This window comes from Schistocerca gregaria, chromosome 6, assembly GCF_023897955.1.
Source record: "Schistocerca gregaria isolate iqSchGreg1 chromosome 6, iqSchGreg1.2, whole genome shotgun sequence".
Taxonomy (NCBI): domain Eukaryota; kingdom Metazoa; phylum Arthropoda; class Insecta; order Orthoptera; family Acrididae; genus Schistocerca; species Schistocerca gregaria.
Genome location: NC_064925.1, coordinates 371,219,308 through 371,239,904, shown reverse-complemented (window position 1 = coordinate 371,239,904; position 20,597 = coordinate 371,219,308). Strand labels below are relative to the sequence as shown.

At 44.4% G+C, this 20,597-nt stretch overlaps 1 protein-coding gene across 10 annotated transcripts in view; it reads left to right on the top strand.

The window, feature by feature from the left end:
* Positions 1 to 20,597, top strand: part of LOC126278677 (nascent polypeptide-associated complex subunit alpha, muscle-specific form-like) — a 125,258-nt gene that overhangs the window by 82,880 nt on the left and 21,781 nt on the right. For 4 of the 10 annotated variants that reach the window (XR_007550766.1, XM_049978918.1, XM_049978919.1 and 1 more), the window contains one exon: positions 17,808 to 17,909. The exons of the other annotated variants lie outside the window; for them this stretch is intronic. Coding sequence is in view for 3 of the 4 variants with exons in the window: in XM_049978918.1 (XP_049834875.1) it covers positions 17,808 to 17,909 (102 nt within the window). In the remaining variant the exon portion in view is untranslated. The remainder of the gene's footprint in view (positions 1 to 17,807; positions 17,910 to 20,597) is intronic. 10 annotated transcript variants of the gene reach the window in all.

Here is a 20,597-nt window from a genome sequence, read left to right as displayed (position 1 = left end):
GAATATGTGACTGGAGTAAGTGGAGAGACTATTCACAATTTTCTGAAAGAAATAACCCTGATTTGACTGTACAACAGGTTTTAGTTCGTAATCTAGATCTCGGTGTTAGGTTATTATCAAGTTTTACAAGCGTTATAAATCATTAGACTTGAGTAGAACCCACGTAATAGTTAAAAAATGTTCCTTTATTGTTATTTACATTCCCCATCAGGGGTGGGCTGGCAGCAGTATAAGAGCTGCTCTTCGGCCGAGAGACATAAATAGACAGGAAGACATTTAAAACAATATAAAGAAGAAACCATGGCCAAATATCGAAACAAAAAAGGCAGAACATACGAAAATAAAGCAGATAATGCGGCGACTGCAAATCGGAGATAAAAATCTAATAAAGTATATTACAAAAAAAACATAGACTTGATTAAAAGCCACCAGGCAAAGTGCAGCCAGAGCATAAAAAGTCTAGAACGATGAAACTAGCCCCGTGACAGACGGCGGGGTACGGAAAAGTCATGGACTATAAACAGGTCGAACACACAATTAAAACCACGTCACTAGATGACACTGCATAACGGAACCGAAACACAACACTAACGCAGCACACTGATAATGAATAAAAACCTGGGTTGGATCTGCCGGGGAGGGGAGGAGGACAAGGGAAAAGGAAAAAACGGAAAAGGAGGTGAGGAGGAGGGGGGAGAAAGGGGGATGAGGTGGGGGGCACACCAAAGAGGAGAGCTGGGGAGGGAAGGGATGGGAGAAGAAAACAGCTGAGGAGGGGGTGCAAGGACTCAGGGAGGGAAGGAGGAAAATCTATGGAAGAAGGAGGGGAGAGGAAAAAGGGGGCTCTGGGGTGGGGTGGGGGAACAAGACCAGGTTACAGATGGAAGGAAGGGTAGATGTCACAGCGAAGTTCAACATCTGGGAGGGAGAGGTACTGGAAATTGCTCTGATGAAGGAGATGGAGTGTGTGGAGGTGGAGAGAGGGTGGGATACAGCGATAGAGGTGCAGCAGCAGGTGGGGGTGGAGAGGAAGGGGGAAACCAGGGGGTGGGGATATCAAGCCTGTGGACAGTGTAAAGGATGTGGAGATGTTGAAGGAAAAGGAGGAAGTGGGGGAAGGGGATGAAGTCATACAGGAATCATGTGGGGGAAGAAAGGCAGATATAGAAGGCAAGATGGAGAGTGTGGCATTATAGGATTTGAAGGATCTTGTAAAAATCGGGAGGGGGGGGGGAGATCCAGGTAACGCTGAAGGATTAGTAGATGTGGAGGATGGTGGAAGGATGCAATCCCCATGTGTGTGCAGACAGGAGTCAGAGGTGGGAATGGGCTTTCTGCTGGATGGTCATGAGGTGAGGGGTCCAGGTGAGATGATGGTCGAGGGTGAGGCCAAGGTACCTCAGGGTGGGGGTGAGCTGGATGGGACGACCATACATGGTGAGGTACAAATAGTGGAGACAGAAGGAGCGGGTGGTTGCGATCTATGATGATTGCCTGGGTTTTGGAGGGGTTGAGACGAAGGACCACTGGTTACACCAAGTGGTGAACTGGCCAAGGTGGGTTTGGAGGGTGCATTGGGACCATTGAAGGGTAGGATAGAGAGCCAGGAAGGCGGTGTCATCAGCATATTGGAGGAGGTGGACAGGTGGGAGTTGCTTGGACATATCGGTGGTGTACAGGAGACAGAGGAGAGGGGAGAGGACAGAGGCCTGTGGGACACAAGCAGTGGGATAAAAGAGATGGGAGCTGGTGTTGTGGAGGGTGACATATGAAGGATGCCATGAGAGGAGTGAAGCAACCAGTCAGACAAAACTTATAGGCAGGGTGTAGGTTTGGAGTTTAAAGAGGAGACTGGGATGCTGTACGCTGTCATAGACATTTTGGAGGTGGAGGGAAAGAAAAATGGCGGAGGGACAGGAGTTAAGCTGGAGAGAGAGAAGGTGGATGAGGTTAAGGAATTGTCTTCGATGGAGAAGGAAGGTCGGAAGCCACAGTGGGTAAGGGGAATGAAGTGGTGTTGATGAAGGTGCTGATGAATACAACAGGAGAGGATAGATTCGAGGACCTTATTGAAGACAAAGATGGAGGTGAGGCAGATGGGACGATAGGAAGAGGCGACAGAAGGGGGTTTGTTGGATTTGAGGAATAACAGCACACAGGAAGTCTTCCACAGGTTGGGCTAGGAGCCGATAGAGAGAATGACATTATAGAGATGGGCGAGGATAGTCAGGAAGGAGAAAGGGCTTTCTCTGACGTAATGGCAAGTGACACAGTCGTGACGAGGGGCACCGTTAAAACATGTAACTTAGGTTACGTAAATCAATTTTGTCGATATAAATACGAGAACATTTGTGTAATATGCTAACTCACTGGCAATTAGCATGACTCAGTTGGTACGGTTGTGGAAAAATAGATGATCAAATCACAGCTTTTAAACTTTGATACACTGTGTCTAAGCAGCCACATATATATATGGTGTTACAAAAAGGTACGGCCAAACTTTCAGGAAACATTCCTCACACACAAAGAAAGAAAATATGTTAAAAGGACATGTGTCCGGAAATGCTTACTTTCCATGTCAGAGCTCATTTTATGACTTCTCTTCAAATCACATTAATCGTGGAATGGAAACACACAGCAACAGAACGTACGAGCGTGACTTCAAACACTTTGTTACAGGAAATGTTCAAAATGTCCTCCGTTAACGAGGATACATGCATCCACCCTCCATCGCATGGAATCCCTGATGCGCTGATGCAGCCCTGGAGAATGGCGTATTGTATCACAGCCGTCCACAATAGGAGCACGAAGAGTCGAAGAGTCTCTACATTTGGTACCGGGGTTGCGTATAAAAGAGCTTTCAAATGCCGCCATAAATGAAAATCAAGAGGGTTGAGGTCAGGAGGGCGTGGAGGCCATGGAATTGGTCCGCCTCTACCAATCCATCGGTCACCGAATCTGTTGTTGAGAAGCGTACGAACACTTCGACTTAAATGTGGAGGAGCTCCATCGTGCATGAATCACATGTTGTGTCGTAATTGTAAAGGCACATGCTCTAGCAGCACAGGTAGAGTATCCCGTATGAAATCATGATAACGTGCTCCATTGAGCGTAGGTGGAAGAAACTAAAATGAGCTCTAAGATGGAAATTAAGCGTTTCCGGACACATGTCCACATAACATCTTTTCTGTATTTGTGTGTGAGGAATGTTTCCTGAAAGTCTGGCCGTACCTATTTGTAATACCCTATATATATCTGTCCCTGTGGTGGTAGAGCTGTGGTTCTGATCGAAGTGATTTTAGTACAAATGACTTGGGTACACGGAGACAAGCAGGCAGCAGCTCCATTATGCTTTGGGGAACATTCACTTCGGCATCCATGGGTATAGTGGAGCTAATGCAAGGCACTATGATGGCCAAGGAGTTTAATATACTGGTTGCAGACCACGTACAACCCATCATGACAATCATGTTTCCCAACAGCAGTGGATTTTTTCAGCAAGATAATGCGCTTTGTCACAAGGTCAGGAGTGTGGTGAAGTTGTCCGAGGAACACAGTGAGGAGCTCTAATTGATGTGCTGGCCACACAGTTCGTCATGTCTCAACCCGATTGAACAGATCTGGGATGTAATTGAACGGGGTTTCAGCTCATCGCCCACCTTCCCGGAATTCATGGGAATTAGGAGACTTGTGAGTGCAGATGTGGTGACAAATCCCTCCAGCGACCTACGAAGGCCTCGTTGGTTCCATCTGACGACGTGACGCCGTTGTTATCCATGCCAAGGGTGGACATACTGGCTATTAGGTAGGTGTTCATGATGTTCTGGCTGATCAGTGTGTATGGAGAATAATAGCGTACCCATCACACTTCCTTAGAGCATTACTGACGATACCCTTGTCTCTGATGAAACTACAGGCGAAATCAGCGAAGTAAGGAATGTGTGGAAAATACTGAGAAGAAGAACGGACATCATGATAGGATAATGAGATCAATATTTCTTGTATTTACGGCCAGTAGTAAATGCAAAAACTTGCAGTACCTAGCACTGCTATTCTGTTTAATAGGTTCTGAAGTCACAAGTAGAGGGTGGGCTGTGGTTCTGAGGTCACAAGTTGCGGGTGGGCTGTGTTAACATCCGGGGACAGAGTCGCGGAGAATGGACTCGCGGTAATTAAGGTGAGAAGTACTTCAGCAGTTATGTCGAGAAATATATTATTTGATATACACTCCTGGAAATGGAAAAAAGAACACATTGACACCGGTGTGTCAGACCCACCATACTTGCTCCGGACACTGCGAGAGGGCTGTACAAGCAATGATCACACGCACGGCACAGCGGACACACCAGGAACCGCGGTGTTGGCCGTCGAATGGCGCTGGCTGCGCAGCATTTGTGCACCGCCGCCGTCAATGTCAGCCAGTTTGCCGTGGCATACGGAGCTCCATCGCAGTCTTTAACACTGGTAGCATGCCGCGACAGCGTGGACGTGAACCGTATGTGCAGTTGACGGACTTTGAGCGAGGGCGTATAGTGGGCATGCGGGAGGCCGGGTGGACGTACCGCCGAATTGCTCAACACGTGGGGCGTGAGGTCTCCACAGTACATCGATGTTGTCGCCAGTGGTCGGCGGAAGGTGCACGTGCCCGTCGCCCTGGGACCGGACCGCAGCGACGCACGGATGCACGCCAAGACCGTAGGATCCTACGCAGTGCCGTAGGGGACCGCACTGCCACTTCCCAGCAAATTAGGGACACTGTTGCTCCTGGGGTATCGGCGAGGACCATTCGCAACCGTCTCCATGAAGCTGGGCTACGGTCCCGCACAATGTTAGGCCGTCTTCCGCTCACGCCCCAACATCGTGCAGCCCGCCTCCAGTGGTGTCGCGACAGGCGTGAATGGAGGGACGAATGGAGACGTGTCGTCTTCAGCGATGTGAGTCGCTTCTGCCTTGGTGTCAGTGATGGTCGTATGCGTGTTTGGCGCCGTGCAGGTGAGCGCCACAATCAGGACTGCATACAACCGAGGCACACAGGGCCAACACCCGGCATCATGGTGTGGGGAGCGAATTTACATATTAGCGAGTGGACGCCATGGACCGAGCTGCTGCCAGGCATAAAAAAAATCAGCACTGTTACGAACCGTTTACAATCTCAGAAATTATTTTGATTTGTATTGGTTGTGCAGGATTAGACATTAGCACTTTTGTTCAAAACATGACATGATTTCCCTCTTAGCAAAAATAAGCAAATACAAGATTAAATAAAAGATAGTACATGTAACTCGGACGAGAAACATTGCTCCTCTGATGTGCTCCTTAGTTTTTGTCGCCACTCACGTTTTTGGTGGACTTGACGTTAAAAAGAGGGATTGTATCGAAGCAGCCGTTAGACAATACCTCAATAACAAGCGAAACACCTTATAAATTTAGTGTCTCGAAGGGTGAAATACTTTTTTTCAGCTGTTTTTCAGAACTACTTCCGTAATGGGCGTGTCTTTTCGATGACGCAGCCGAAAAGTGGGACTTTTCTCGCTTATCGGTAGGCTGTTGACCTGTATCGCCCGCCTAATGTCTTACATGTGAGTAAGGTTTCCTATCAGCGCGTCAGCCTGTAACAAGGCTGGCCTACAGGAGCACATGGATTAGCTCCACCTGAATTCGTTCTGCTGGAGAAACACCAGTTATTGGTAGTTTATTGTCTCATATAAGATTTTAGATTCCGATATTTCATAGAGCTCGGCACCTTGCACTATGGGAAACGTTATTTGAGGCTATCAGGACAGGTTAGATAACTTGCGTCGAGCGAGGTCAATTTTGCGAAAGCAAAGAAAGGGATAAGGGGAGGATGAAGGCCGTTAACGAAAAGTCTAGTGGTTGTTAGGGCTGGTTACTGATACAGGGTTCTGATTCGTTTCCTAGTGGACATACAGATCGAAGCACTGTGAAATGGAAAGGCATGCATCAGGCTAAGACCAACAAAACGTTTACTTGGTGAACTGAATTAAGCATATTGAAGCGGAATGAATGAATCAATGAAAATGGAATGACAGGAAATGATACTTGTGTACACTGATCAATATGCTTCTTATTTCTGCTCAGAACTAATTTTCTTCTTTCCTTATGGTCGTCAGTTTCAGTAGATATGGTAAAAAATTAGAAGTATATGTATAAAATTACCTGAAATCTTCTGAAGATTATATAAAAGATAATTGTTTCTTCTTGATTTAGAAATATATATTATCATTTTGATAAAGAAAAAGCAATTACTTTCTTTTATTCATACAGGATGATCTGAAATAGTTTGAAGGGTTTGTTAAGTTTATTGTGGGATATGGTTGTCTGTCCCAAGTAAATTACCTTGACGTTAGCCAATCAGCCGTTTCGGCACATATTCAAGCGGTCCGCCAGATAGAGTTAGTATCAGTTGCTGTCGTTTGTGTAGATGATAGCGCGAGACTACTCAGCCTTCGGCACGGGTTCGATTCTTCCTGCCGTCCCATGTCTAATTTTTATATCGCTCTCGTGTTCGGTTTTAGGAAACCAAACGAACAACACGTTTGGCGACAGCATCTCTGGGGGGCCGCTTGAATTTGCGAGTGCAACAGCCTGATTGCTAATTTCACTGCTACTTAACTCGCAAACGGCACACTATATCGAATTTTTTTCTTATCTGCTATTTCTCAGATCAACCTACCTTGCAACAAGCTTTTCAGACTGTTTCTGGCCACCCTGTATAAATTGTTTGTCACCTGCAAATATAAACCTGCAGAAGATTCCATTCAACATGTCACAACAGAGGACTGGTCAGGGCACTCCGGTTGGAACGTTTGTCTATATAGAAAATGAATGGCCTCTTCAAGCGCGAAAATTTTTGTTTCTGTCGAGTAACATTTAAGTATCTGTTGAACGTGGCCTTATAATCTTTAATCTCAGTCAATCCATTCTTAATACATTAAAAAAAGACACTCCAGTTCTCCGCCAGTTTCTCTTATAACGAAGTGGAAAAAGGTTCTTATCTTGGTCATTGTATTAAATGTTTACTCGAATACTAAGAAGAGTCATCACTCGTTTACCTACTATAATCGCTTTCTTGATAAATAGTGAAAGACTGAGTATGGCCACGGACCAATATTCCCTTGTTTCCGGTTCTGCCAGTCTTACCTTTCAATCACGTGTTCTGTTGCAGTCATATTGTTTCCGGATTAACTTCGCCGTAGCCACTCGTAACTTTTGAAGCGCTATTTGTGACTTTTATCTATTTTAAAAATGAGTTATGAGTCTGATGCTGCCTTATACACAGGAGAAAGAGTGGCCAACATAGGGAAACTCCTAAAGTTTAGTAATACTCACACTTCCGAATCTCCAGAAACTGCTGGAAAGAAGAAGTCAGTTTTAGTAGTAGATAAATCCGTCAAACGCGTGGTGAACCAGAAAGAACGTCCTTTTTCTGGTGTCTGTCTTAACTGCGGTTACTCGCACAGGTACTTGGTGACGCTCTTGCGGCGTTGTAAGGGAGTGGGAAATTCAGTTTTGATGGAGAAATGGAGTGTGCAAGACTATGTTTATCTGTTAAAGGTTTACAATGAAACAAATAGTGACAACACAAAGAGCTTTCCACAAATTAAACCATGGCAGACACATGCGACCGAGTACGAGCTTGAGTTCAAACAAGTCCACGATTATCGCTCCGCCGCATATCACAGACTCTAAACATGAGCTACGGCAGTATGCGGAACGTTTTGCACCTGAATTTGCATGCTTAGACCTATAAGACACCTATAAGACACAAGGTCGCGCATGGTCGGAAATGTGGGAGGCTATTCCAGGAATTGTTGACAACTTGCTTATGACTGTCGAGACACACTTCTTGTTCACAGGGCAGTTAACAAGCAATATTGCCGCTTTTGGGTCACAGAGAACCCACAGAAATATCATGAAAAGCCCTACGCGACCCGAAATTAATAGTGTGGTGAGGACTCACTACAGCTGCATTCGTCGGTCTCAATTTCTTTCGGTATGACAATGGTGCAACATGTACTGTGTCTTCCGAGCGATATATACAGGGTGTTACAAAAAGGTACGGCCAAACTTTCAGGAAACATTCCTCACACACAAATAAAGAAAAGATGTTATGTGGACATGTGTCCGAAAACGCTTAATTTCCATGTTAGAGCTCATTTTAGTTTCGTCATTATGTACGCCAACGTGATCAAATTGTAAAATTTCACAATCAACATGTGTGGGCTGACGAGAATCCGCACGCAATTGTGCAATCACGTCATCAACAAAGATTTTCAGAGAACGTTTGGGTAGGCATTGTTGGTGATGTCTTGATTGGGCCCCATGTTCTTCCACCTTCGCTTAATGGACCACGATCTCATGATTTCGTACAGGATACTGTACCTGTGCTGCTAGAACATGTACCTTTACAAGAACGACACAACATGTGGTTCATGCACGATGGAACTCCTGCACATCTCAGTTGAAGTGTTCATCCGCTTCTCAACAACAGATTCCGTGACCGATGGATTGGTAGAGGCGGACCAATTCCATGGCCTCCACGCTCTCCTGACCTCAATCCTGTTCTTGACTTCTATTTATGGGGGCATTTGAAAGCTCTTGTGTACGCAACCCCGGTACCAAATGTAGAGACTCTTCGTGCTCGTATTGTGGACAATAGGCCATTCTCCAGGGCTGCATCAGCGCATCAGGGATTCCATGCGACGGAGGGTGGATGCATGTATCCTCGCTAACGGAGGACATTTTGAACATTTCCTGTACCAAAGTGTTTGAAGTCACGCTGGTACGTTCTGTTGCTATGGAAGGCAATCGTTTCCGGACACATGTCCACATAACATATTTTCTTTATTTATGTGTGAAAAATGTTTCCTGAAAGTTAGGCCGTACCACCCTGTATATATAATATAAATATGCTGTTCATTTTATAAATACGCTATCTCTATGCTGTTCACTTTTGAAACACAACCTACGACCAGCTTAGAGACAGAAGTGATGACATTTTATGCAGGACCTGACCATCATTTTACAGGACAATGCTCGAACACTTACAGTGCAAGCTGTTACTGATTTGTTTGACTGATGGGGCTGCTAGTGCTATTCCACCTACTGCACTCCCTTGACTTAAGCCATCGTGAGTTCAACTCGATTTGTAAACTGAAACATTCGCTTCAGAACTCCTACAAATTCATCGGACAATAGATCGCGCTGCTCGAACAGTCAACACAACTAGCACTGCTACGACTTCCACATCGCTGGCAACGGGTTGTACACAATGCTGGTGACTACTTTGAAGGTCAGTAAAAATTTGAAACACGTATCTATTTTGTACGAACTGTAAATAAATAGCTGCCACTATTAAAGTTTCAACCCTCGTAAAAGGAATCCGTTAAACTTCGGTTACGCGATAAATCAGTCAAATCTAAAGGCAGTTTCTGGGCGCGGAATTACAATTTAAATTGGAAGGAACACACAGAAAATGTTGTTGGTAAGGCTAACCATTTTCATTGGCAGGACACTTAGAAAAAGTAACAGATCTGCTAAGGAGACTGCTTTCACTACGCTTGTCCGTCCACTCTTGGAATACTGCTGCGAAGTGTGGGATTCTTATCAGATAGGATTGAAGGAGTACATCGAAAAAGTTCAGAGAAGAGCAGCAAGTTTTGTATTATCGCGAAATAGGGGAGAGAGAGTCACGGAGATGATACAGGATTTGGGATGGACATCATCGAAACAAAGGCGTTTTCCGTTGCGGCGGAACCTTCTCACGAAATTCCGATCACTAACTTTCTTCCCCGAATGAGAAAATATTTTGTTGACACTGACCTACATAGGGAGAAACGATCACCATGATGAAATAAGGGGAATCAGAGCTCGTACGGAAAGATATAGGTGTTCGTTTTTTCCGCGCGCTGTAGGAGATTGGAATAATAGAGAATTGTGAAGGTGGTTAGATGAAACCTCTGCCAGGCACTTAAATGTGATTTGCAGAGTATCCATGTAGATGTAGACAGTTATCCTGCTGGAAGATCCCATCAGAGTTGGGGATGGCATCAAATATGGAGAGATGCAGGTGGTCTGTAGTAATGTTCACGTATTCCACAGTCGTCACGGTGCCTTCCGTTACTATCACATGTCCCATGGAAGGTCAGATGAAAGATCTTCGTAGCATAATATTGCCCCCCTCCCCCTGCCACCGTTATGCGTCAGTGGAACCGTGCGTGTTTCGAGCAGACATTCGTTTCTATATGAAACAAGATAATCGAATTGGTGTTACAAGAAGCGTGGTACATCGGGCCAGGCGATACTTATACACTGTGCCACAGTCCAGACTCGATGATCTCTTGCGCATTGTAGTCTTAATTGATAATGTTGTTGCGTCAAACTGGAACACTGATGATTCATCTACTGCGGAGCCACATTTTCAAAAATTTGCAACGAACCGTGAGCTCCGAAAGATTTGTCACCCCACGAGAACTGTACTCTGTCTTCACATCTAACATATGTCGCCACCTATCCTGCTTCATGGAGAGAGCAAGCGTCCGACCTCCACGTTCTGTGATGAGCCGTGGACGTCCACACCTTGTTGCTTACTCGCAGTTTCTCCGTCCTTCAACCTCTTTTCATACATGCTCGCGACAGTAGCGCACGAACAGCCCATCATCTCGCTGTTCCCAAGATGCTCGTACGGAGACGCTGGGAATTTTGTCAAAGTCAGAGGATTCCCAATTTGCGGCCTGTATCGTCAGTGGATTCCCAATTTTCGGTCTGTATCGTCGATAAAATGATTCCCAATTCGTCTACACTTCGCTGCTTATCACGTCATGGGCTCGTAGCGCCACGTCTCGAGCTAGACAATGCACATAATTTTTTGGCTCATCACTATTTACTATTGACAAGTGAAAAGAAATACAAATACTCCAAGACACGTATCGAGGTGTGATGTGTCAAAAAACGAAATTTCTCCCCCCACTAGGATAACCTACCCGCTACCACCAGTCCTGGCAGTATTCACATAAGATCAGTAGCTCGTCATCTGGATTTTCTTAGAACAAATTTTCTGTGAAGGAGGTTACACCAACAGCATAGCATTAAAGAAAATTAGCAAGTAAGGCTATTTTAAGCGATTTCAATCTTTCTCGGCGTATTCCACTGATGAATTCTTCTCGGGTTGTCAGCCGAGTGGTGGCGTCGTCTTGTTGCAATCTTCTGGCGAAGCGGCCAGAAGTTGATGGGTATTCATTGAAACGTTGCGACAAGACGACGCCACCACACGGCTGATAACCCGAGAAGAATTCATCAATGCTATTTTAAATTTGCTATGAGTTTTCTTACATTTATTTTTGCAATGTTATAAGCCTGCTCCACTAAATTGTGGCATATTTTCGATATTTTTTAACTTAAAAAGCATCTGTTATGTTTGGAGTTTCATCTGCGCTGGATCGGTACTTGTGAATGCCACTTATCTGTCGCACGTCCTCATATTCTTATGCGTAGAAAACTTTGACTGGTACGTCTACTTTATGTTTGTTTCCAGCGTTATGTTTCTTTACCTTAACACCCACAGCGTCGGTATCCTTTCCGTCTTTCCTTGTTTTCTTAAGGACGCTGTTCGTTGTCTCCAGATGGGTCCTTAGCGAAACGTAATGACGGCCTTTTCAGTTGCATCACGGCGTTGTTTCCTGCGACATTAGCCACAGAGAGCTGCTTCGTTTCACCATCCTTAGTTAGAGTCATATCCTCGTCTCTATTTGCTCGAATTTCCAGTAGTTGACGCCTCTCTTGTCTGAGTGTGCAAATGGTCAAATCGTAGCCTGCTGAGGTAGCCGAGCGGTTCTAGGCGCTACAGTCTGGCACCGCGCGACCGCCACGGTCGCAGGTTCGAATCCTGCCTCGGGCATGGATGTGTGAGATGTCTTTAGGTTAGTTAGGTTTAAGTAGTTCTAAGTTCTAGGGGACTAATGTCCTCAGAAGTTAAGTAACATAGTGCTCATAGCCGTTTTGGTCATATCGTAAACTGTCTGTTGAGAGTCGAAGGAGGTTGTTTATGTAAAGCAATGGATATTGTGTACCTAAACAGTTCAGTGGGTTGGTGTGACAGCTTTGTCAAATAGTTTTTCGGACTTCCTCTTAATTTGCTTGTAGATGGATGGTTCGGTTAGAAGTTTGCTTATATTCGTGCTTGGCATGTAATAGGTCGACACCTGTCATCGTGCGCATGTCCTTGTCTTGCACAAACGGTGGCTTTTGTAGGTGTTTGTTCGCTGCAGTGGACCACACCCTTAATCCATACAGCGTCGGCTACAAGATGACACGCCTTCAGATCATAAGCTTCGTTTCTCTCTATAATCCCACCCGCGCCGCCAACTTTTCCTTTAAGAAGCGGGTACATCTGATAGAAGGCGGCGCACGCAACCTTACTATGATCTCTCATAATGCTTATCAAACTGAAGGCCTCGGTAAATGTCGCGTCACTTCACTGCAGATTTCTGTCAGCTATGTCAGCCGCGTAAGTCTGGTGATTTAGGAAGGTTACTTTATACTTGAATATTACTGCAACCCTCTTCTCTCGATCAATATTTCTTTTCCAGATATTGAACCAATTGGTGATTGTGTCGAGGAGTTCCTGCTATTTCTTCGCTTTGAAGTTAATGTTACTACTGCTTTTATGTACCGCCGTGTCGTCAGCGTAGAAGGCAATTGAACGTCCTGCCGACTTTGGCACGTCATTGGTGCGGCGATTATAGAATACGAAGCCTAGTATCGAAACTTCCGTACCCCCATCACAGCATACGCGATCGTACTAATATGTTTGCCCCACCTTCCATGTCTCCCTGCCAGAAACGAATCAATCAAGCGGAACACGTGTTCTGTATCATGTGACTGGGGCAGTTTGTAAATTAAGCCATCATGGCAGATTTGTCGAAGAGTTTTCGGATGGCGAGAAAAAACTACTTGCTGTGATCTGTTTCCTATGTCTGTACCTGGATACAATACCCTATCTAAAGTCTCTAGATATTTATTAGTGGACATTAACACTAGAAGTACCAAGTGAGTAATTTTTGACACACGATGCTTCTTGGAGGGCAGTACCCCCTCCATATTCATTGCAAAGACCAACCACTACCATAACTTTTCATCATTTATGCTGTTGTTCAGCTCACCGAAATTTCATCCCCCTAGCTCATCTAGAAGTATGAAAAATTTATCTGTTATACCAGTAGTACTATGTAGGTCGTTTTTGACCCATACGCATTTTACCGCAATTTAATATCAGTAACACCGGTTTTCAGACAGTGAATAGTTTCTGGGCGGGCCTTGACGTTATTCACGCGATCTTAGAGTACGTTATTATACTTTGGGCAAAAAAAAAAAAAAAAAAAAAAAAGTGAAATACAAATTATTCGGAGGTCGGATGATACTTTATATCAGCGCGGCTTTCTTTTCTGTGGACTGGCGATATGCAGACCTACGGAGCGACACTGCAAAGCTACAGAATAACTAATTATACAGTGGGGATTTCCCCCCCCCCCATTCTTTTCTACATTGCTGTGTGGGGCACTGTTAACAGTTCTCTTACACTACAGCAGATGCCAGGCGCGTCGCCCTTACGGAACGTCGCGACTGACAAGTTCTGCACCTGAGTGAAACTGGTAGATGAACTGAAACGAAAAGGAACAAGATTAGTTGGCGCTCTTGGAAGATCACTCGAGGTTCTTCCTGCAGCGCCAAGTGGAGACGACACATTGCATGCAACACACTTACAAGGCAGGTGACAATCTTCTCACAGCGTACCAAGGGAACGACATAAATATCCGTATCCTGAGTAACATGCATGCTGGATGTCAGATGAATGAGAATACTGACAAGAAACTTCCAGAAACTGTGAAGATTTATAAGGTTGGAGTCAATATACACTACTGGCCATTAAAATCGCTACATCAAGAAGAAATGCAGATGATAAACGGGTATCCGTTGGACAAATATGTTATACTAGAACTGACATGTGATTACATTTTCACGCAATTTGGGTGCATAGATCCTGAGAAATCAGTACCCAGAACAACCACCTCTGGCCGTAATAATGGCGTTGATACGCCTGGGCATTGAGTCAAACAGAGCTTGCATGGCGTGTACAGGTACAGTTGCCCATGCAGCCTAAACACCATACCACAGCTCATCAAGAGTAGTGACTGGCGTACTGCGCCAGTTGCTCGGCCACCATTAACCAGACGTTTTCAATTGGTGAGAGATCAGGAGAATGTGCTGGCCAGAGCAGCAGTCGAACATTTTCTGTATCTAGAAAGGCCCGTACAGGATCTGCAACATGCGGTCGTGCATTATCCTGCCAAAATGCAGGGTTTCGCAGGGATCGAATGAAGGGCAGAGCTACTTGTCGTAACACATCCGAAATGTAACGTCCACTGTTCAAAGTGCCGTCAGTGTGAACAAGAAGTGACCGACAGGTGTAACCAATGGCACCCCATACCATCACGCCGGGTGATATGCCAGTATGGCGATGAAGAATACATGCTTCAAATGCGCGTTCACCGCGATGTCGCCAAACACGGATGCGACCATCAAGATGCTGTAAACAGAACCTGGATTCATCCGAAAAAATGACGATTTGCCATTCGTGCACCCAGGTTCGTCGTTGAGAACGCCATAGCAGGCGCTCCTGTCTGTGATGCAGCGTCAAGGGTAACCGCAGCCATGGTCTCCGAGCTGATAGTTCATACTGCTGCAAACGTCGTCGAACAGTTCGTGCAGATGGTTGTTGTCTTGCAAACGTCCCCATCTGTTGACTCAGGGATCGAGACGTGGCTGCACGATCCGTTACAGCCATGCGGATAAGATGCCTGTCATCTCGACTGCTAGTGATACGAGGCCGTTGGGATCCAGCACGGCGTTCCGTATTACCATCCTGAACCCACCGATTCCGTATTCTGCTAACAGTCATTGGATCTCGACCAACGTGAGCAGCAATGTCGCGATACGAAAAACCACAATCGCGGTAGGCTACAATCCGACCTTTATCAAAATCGGAAACGTGATGGTACGTATTTCTCCTCCTCACACGAGGCATCGTAACAACGTTTCAGCAGGCAACGCCGGTCAACTGCTTTTTGTGTATGAGAAATCGGTTGGAAACTTCCCTCATGTCAGCACGTTGTAGGTGTCGCCACCGGTGCCAATCTTGTGTGGATGCTCTGAAAAGCTAATCATTTGCATATCAGCATCTTCTTCCTGTCGGTTAAATTTCGCGTCTGTAGCACGTCATCTTCGTGTGTAGCAATTTTAATGGCCAATAGTGTAGTTGACCAAATGGCTAGAAACTACAGTGTCCTAGCTGGCACACAGTGATGGCCTGTGCGTGTCTTTTACAATATACTTTACCTTCCCATGATCAACATTCACACAATATTTAAGTTACTTACCTCTAAGAAGTTTCCACGTCGGGGCTTTTTTCTCAGAGTAGCAGATGAGCTTGCTGCCCCCTACAAACTGCAGACAGGGGTCAGTTTCCCTTTGCAGGCACTCGATCCCAGCACTGGCCAATATGGAAAAGGCGTTGTCAAATTCAGGACTTTACCCTCAGACTCGCAGGTGAGCTGGCTACCTCTTACAAACTGCAAAGAGAAGTCAATCTCCCGTTTCAGGCACTCGATGCCGGAAATGGCCAACATGGAAGTAGAAGGTCTTTTCAAATTCAGGTTTCCTGCAAACAACAAAACAACAAAGGGAAATAAAACATCAGGCGTATGCTTCAAGTGCAACAAGAATGTGTGCAAAAGCTGCCGAGGAAAATCGCTTGTCGAATGTCTGAATCCCAGCTTAGGCAATTTTGTCAAGCCATTGTTCTTAAATATTTCCAAATATTTATAATTATAGGCTGAACCTATTTGTTCTTATGTTTTAGTTCATTGATTGCAATAAGCAAGAAAACACGCAGAGCATTTTAGTCACCTGCTGCATTTTAGAATATTTCACAAATATTTGGTACTTAATCTTATTTTTCTATAAAAGCAAAAATACAAAAACAATATGTTTTGATTCTGTTTCAGTCTTTTTACAAAAAAATGTTACAACATGGGTTTACTTACCTGTTTTAACGACAATTGATGAAAGATGGTGGAATTTCTGCTGTAAAATTAAAAATTAAAAAAAAATTGCTTCTGAAAATTTATGTTTGGCAGTGCACGATTCGTTTTAGAGACGTATTGTCAACATGAAGACAAAACACCAACCAAATACGAATAAAATGGTGGTTTTCTACTGTGGGTCAAAAATGACCCACATGGTACTTACTAGGAGTACGGAGAAGTCCGGTACTTCTAGTGTTAATGCAAAACGTGTCCCCCTTTGGCCTTTATGACAGCTTGAGCTCTGCTAGGGATATTTTGAATGAGGTGTCTGAATGTCTGCGGAGGAACGGCAATCCATTCTTCCTCGAGAGCCGGAACCAGCAAAGGTAGTGATGTATGACGCTAGGGTTGAGAGCGAGGTCGACGATGTAATTCATCCCGAAGCTGTCGCATTGGCGCCGGCCGTTGTGGCCAAGCGGTTCTAGGCGCTTCAGTCTGGAACCGCGCGACCGCTACGTTCGCAGGTTCGAATCCTGCCTCGGACATGGATGTGTGTGATGTCGTTAGGTTAGTTGGGTTTAAGTAGTTCTAAGTTCTAGGGGACTGATGAGCTCAGATGTTAAGTCCCATAGTGCTGAGAACCATTTGCATCATTTTTAGTCGCATTGGCTTCTGGTCGGGGTTATGGGCAGGCCAGTCCATTTGAGGAATGTTATTGTCCACAAATCATTGCAGCACAGATGCTGCTTTATGATAGGGTGCAATGTCATGCTGATACAAGCCGTCACAGTCTCCGAACTGTTCCTCTGCTGCCCGCAGATCACAACCTTGTAAAATGTTTAAACGGTTGTTAAACACAATAAGTGCACCACCCCTTAACCACGAAAATACAACCCTATGCCGTAGCACCACCTCCTGTGTACTATGCTGTTCGCAGTCCACGTGAAGGCACGTAACGTTCTCCATTCTGCATTCGGCAAACCCAAAACCTTCCATGGTATTTCTACAAGGTATAGCGTGACTCAACACTCCAAATTGCTCGTTTCCAGTCATCCAGTGTTCGGTGGCGTCGCTTTTTACACCATTTGAAGCATAGCTCAGCATTGAGTGCAGAAATGTTTGGCGTTTAAAAAGCTACTATACCATTCTCGCCCATTCTTTTTAACCACCTACTCAAAGTCATTGCGCTGGCTGGACTGCTGCTCGCACATTGCAACTCCCGTGTGATGCTTTCAGCTGGTTTCATGCGATTTTTTACGAACATCCTTCAAAACCCTTGACAGTCCTTGTCCATCAGTATATCCTGGTTTAGCTGTGGTTGTTCCTTCGCATCTCCACTTCACAGTCATATCACCAACGGTCGACTTGGGCGGCTTCAGAATGATTGAAGTGCCGCTGAAGGATTTGTTACTCGGATGAGATCCTGTGACTATTCCACGTTCGAAGAAAGTGAGCTCTCCTGACGGTTCCATTCTAGTGTTACTGCTTCTCTGCTGACAACACTACAGTCGCTGCTTCGTTTCATTCTGGCGGCCCGCTTCTCGTGCCATCTAATCGCCAATTCCGCATTACGTAGGGATGTCCGGATACCTTCGATGGAGAATGTGTTCCACTAGATGTAGCTTAGCAGGTCATGTGTGACTGGAAACAGCCGTAGGCTTTGCCTCTCTGTCTGTTGTGCCCACGCTTGTGCCTGGTTTGCAGATGTGGAGACGCCCCCCGGTCCCTCAGCCCTCTCTCTGCGACGTACCAGCCGAACGCCAACTCTACTCGGCCTCTACGCAGGGCTCCGCTCTCGCTTCTGCTGTGAGTGCTCTACCTCCTATACTGCTTACTCCTAGTGCAGCTAGCTAATGTCCAATATCTTTACCTCTCCAAGTGCACAGAATTGCTTCACAAAACGTTTGTGCAGTATGTCTATTATAACGACTGTGAGCTCCCACCGCTTCCGCTATATTTCTGCGATTATTGTCGCCCACAAATTTAACTTCAGACAATCTGAAATTACCTTTGGTAGACATTTATTTCGCTTTTAATCTTCATCAGTACTCAGTATAACTCTCGTCCCTAATCAACCCAAAAACATGGATGTTCCAAACATCGATGTTAAGTGACGAATTTATAGAATGGCGTAAAAGGCAACATGCAAATAAATCTATATAAATAAAAATCAGTTAATGAATATATGAGACATTGTCACCTGAGAACGACCTGATCAATTTGGTTAATTTTTTTGTGCTATGAAAAGTCGGAAATTAACTTCAATTGGCGCATGTATGAAATATCATCAATTAGGAACGGCCCGAATGATTTGTTTGATATTTGTTTTTGTTGTATTCTTCCATGTCAGGACAAAGTTGTATGAAAGTTTTTTTCGGAAAACCCACCGGAAAAGTAGTAAAATAAAATCACATGGAAAAGATCATCACTTGAGAACGACTCGACGGATTTGGTTCTTTTTTATGTTCGTAATTGTGGATTATAACAGTACTTTTGATATGAAAAAGAAAACAAACAAAAATTTGTTTTCTGGTGTCACATGTATTTATATAAAAAGGGGTTGGCAGTTTATATATATAATATATAAATAGATATGTAATATATAAAGGAGAAACGTTGTTACCGAAAATCTCGAAATATTCTTGACCGATTTACCAAGAATTTTTACACAAGTTCGGATAGACACAGGTTATATTTTTTTGTAATATATGTAATATACACATATATTTGTAACGTATAAAGGGAAAGCATAGTTACAACAAATATCGAAGAGGTCTTGATCAATTCACTTCTAATTTTTACATGCTACTTTAATGAACATTCAGACGGACCTAGACTATATATTTTTGTAATATATTACATATATAAGGATATACGCAATATGAAGGGGAATCGTTGTTAGCAAAAATCTCAAAAGACATTGACCGATTTATTTTAAATTTCTACACGAGACTATTGAGAATTCAGACGGAAATGGACAGAAAGAGAGGGGAGGAGGTTATGCAGACAGAGCCAGAGGTAGGAGGAGATGTACGGAGAGGGAATGGGGATGGGAATATGGGGAGGGAAGGGGGGACGTATGTGTAGCTCCCACACATATTTATCAACTGCGAAGCATTGATGGATTCGCTAAACTGATATATTTATTAATCAATAAATACAGCAACAGTTAAACTACTTCACTGCACTGCGTTGATGAGGAAGAACTATGCTAATTTTGAGAACAGGCTTTCAGAAGCTGAGGATGTGGCTACACAGCTCAAATTTTTAAGTGCATTCTCTTGGAGAATGTACTATCCATGATTTGATTCCGTACTCATAATGAGTGTTGTTTAAGACATAGAAGGCGATCCTTCCAACAGAAACTGAATGTATTGGTAGACCCGTTTCTGTTGCAGTTTGCGAATTGGCCTTTTCTTTTGCTATTTTACAACGCTCACTCCATAAACGAAATGATTTGATTTCTCCGTTTTCCTGAAACTTATCTATACGTTGCTCATCCTCAGTGTCAGTCGTTTCAACATCTGCAAGCAAATACTTGCTGGTTTTGATTGCTTTTCAACATGCTAAAGCAACTTCAATGTGCATGTTCGCCAACGTACAATGGAGCAGCGTTGATACGGTATATGTCTTAATATATTGAGCTGATTCCAAGCATTTAATTGACGTTGAAATTTGCTTCTGAATGTGAATCAGCTAGCGCCTGGAGCACGAAAATTATTAACGGTTGTAACAAGTAGCTTGTTTTATTTCTTTTCATGTCAGCGTTGAATGTCATTGTATTGTCTTTAACATCGACATCAAAATACTTACCTACTGAAATTTTAATATCGATGTTTAAACTCTCGACACAGATATTTTGGTAATATCGATGATAATCGAACATTAGTATTCCAGATTCCACCCGCCTGCATTAGCAGCACGACGCGCTGGCTGACTCAACTTACGCTTGACCCGAAAAAGCGTAAGCGCGATCAAATCGTAAAACTCGAATTATCAGCAGGACAGTGCTCAACGCATCTACATTTCCCAAATAACTTACTGCGAGGTAGACATGGAACGCTTGCCGGATCCATGGTGAGGCCATCAAGACCGTTACTCTTTTCGGTCCTTTATTCATTGCAAACCAAACACTACGATTTATTGACAGAACGTTCAGAAAATGCAACAGGTCTACTAAAGGAACTGCCGACACTACGCTTGTACGACGTCTTCTGGAGTACTGCTGTGCAGTATGGGATCCACATCAGATACGATTGACGGAGGCCACTGAAATGGTCAAAGAATGGCAGCTCGTTTTGCATTATGCAGAAATAGGGGAGAGAGCGCCACGGATGAGAAAAACGATTTGGTGTGGCAGTAATTTCGTTGAAGCGGGATATTCTCATGAAATTTCAATCATCAACTTTCTCCTCAGAGTGTGAAAATATTTTGTTGGCACCCATCAATAGAAGGAGAAATGTTCATCGTAATAAAATAAGAGAAATCAGAGCT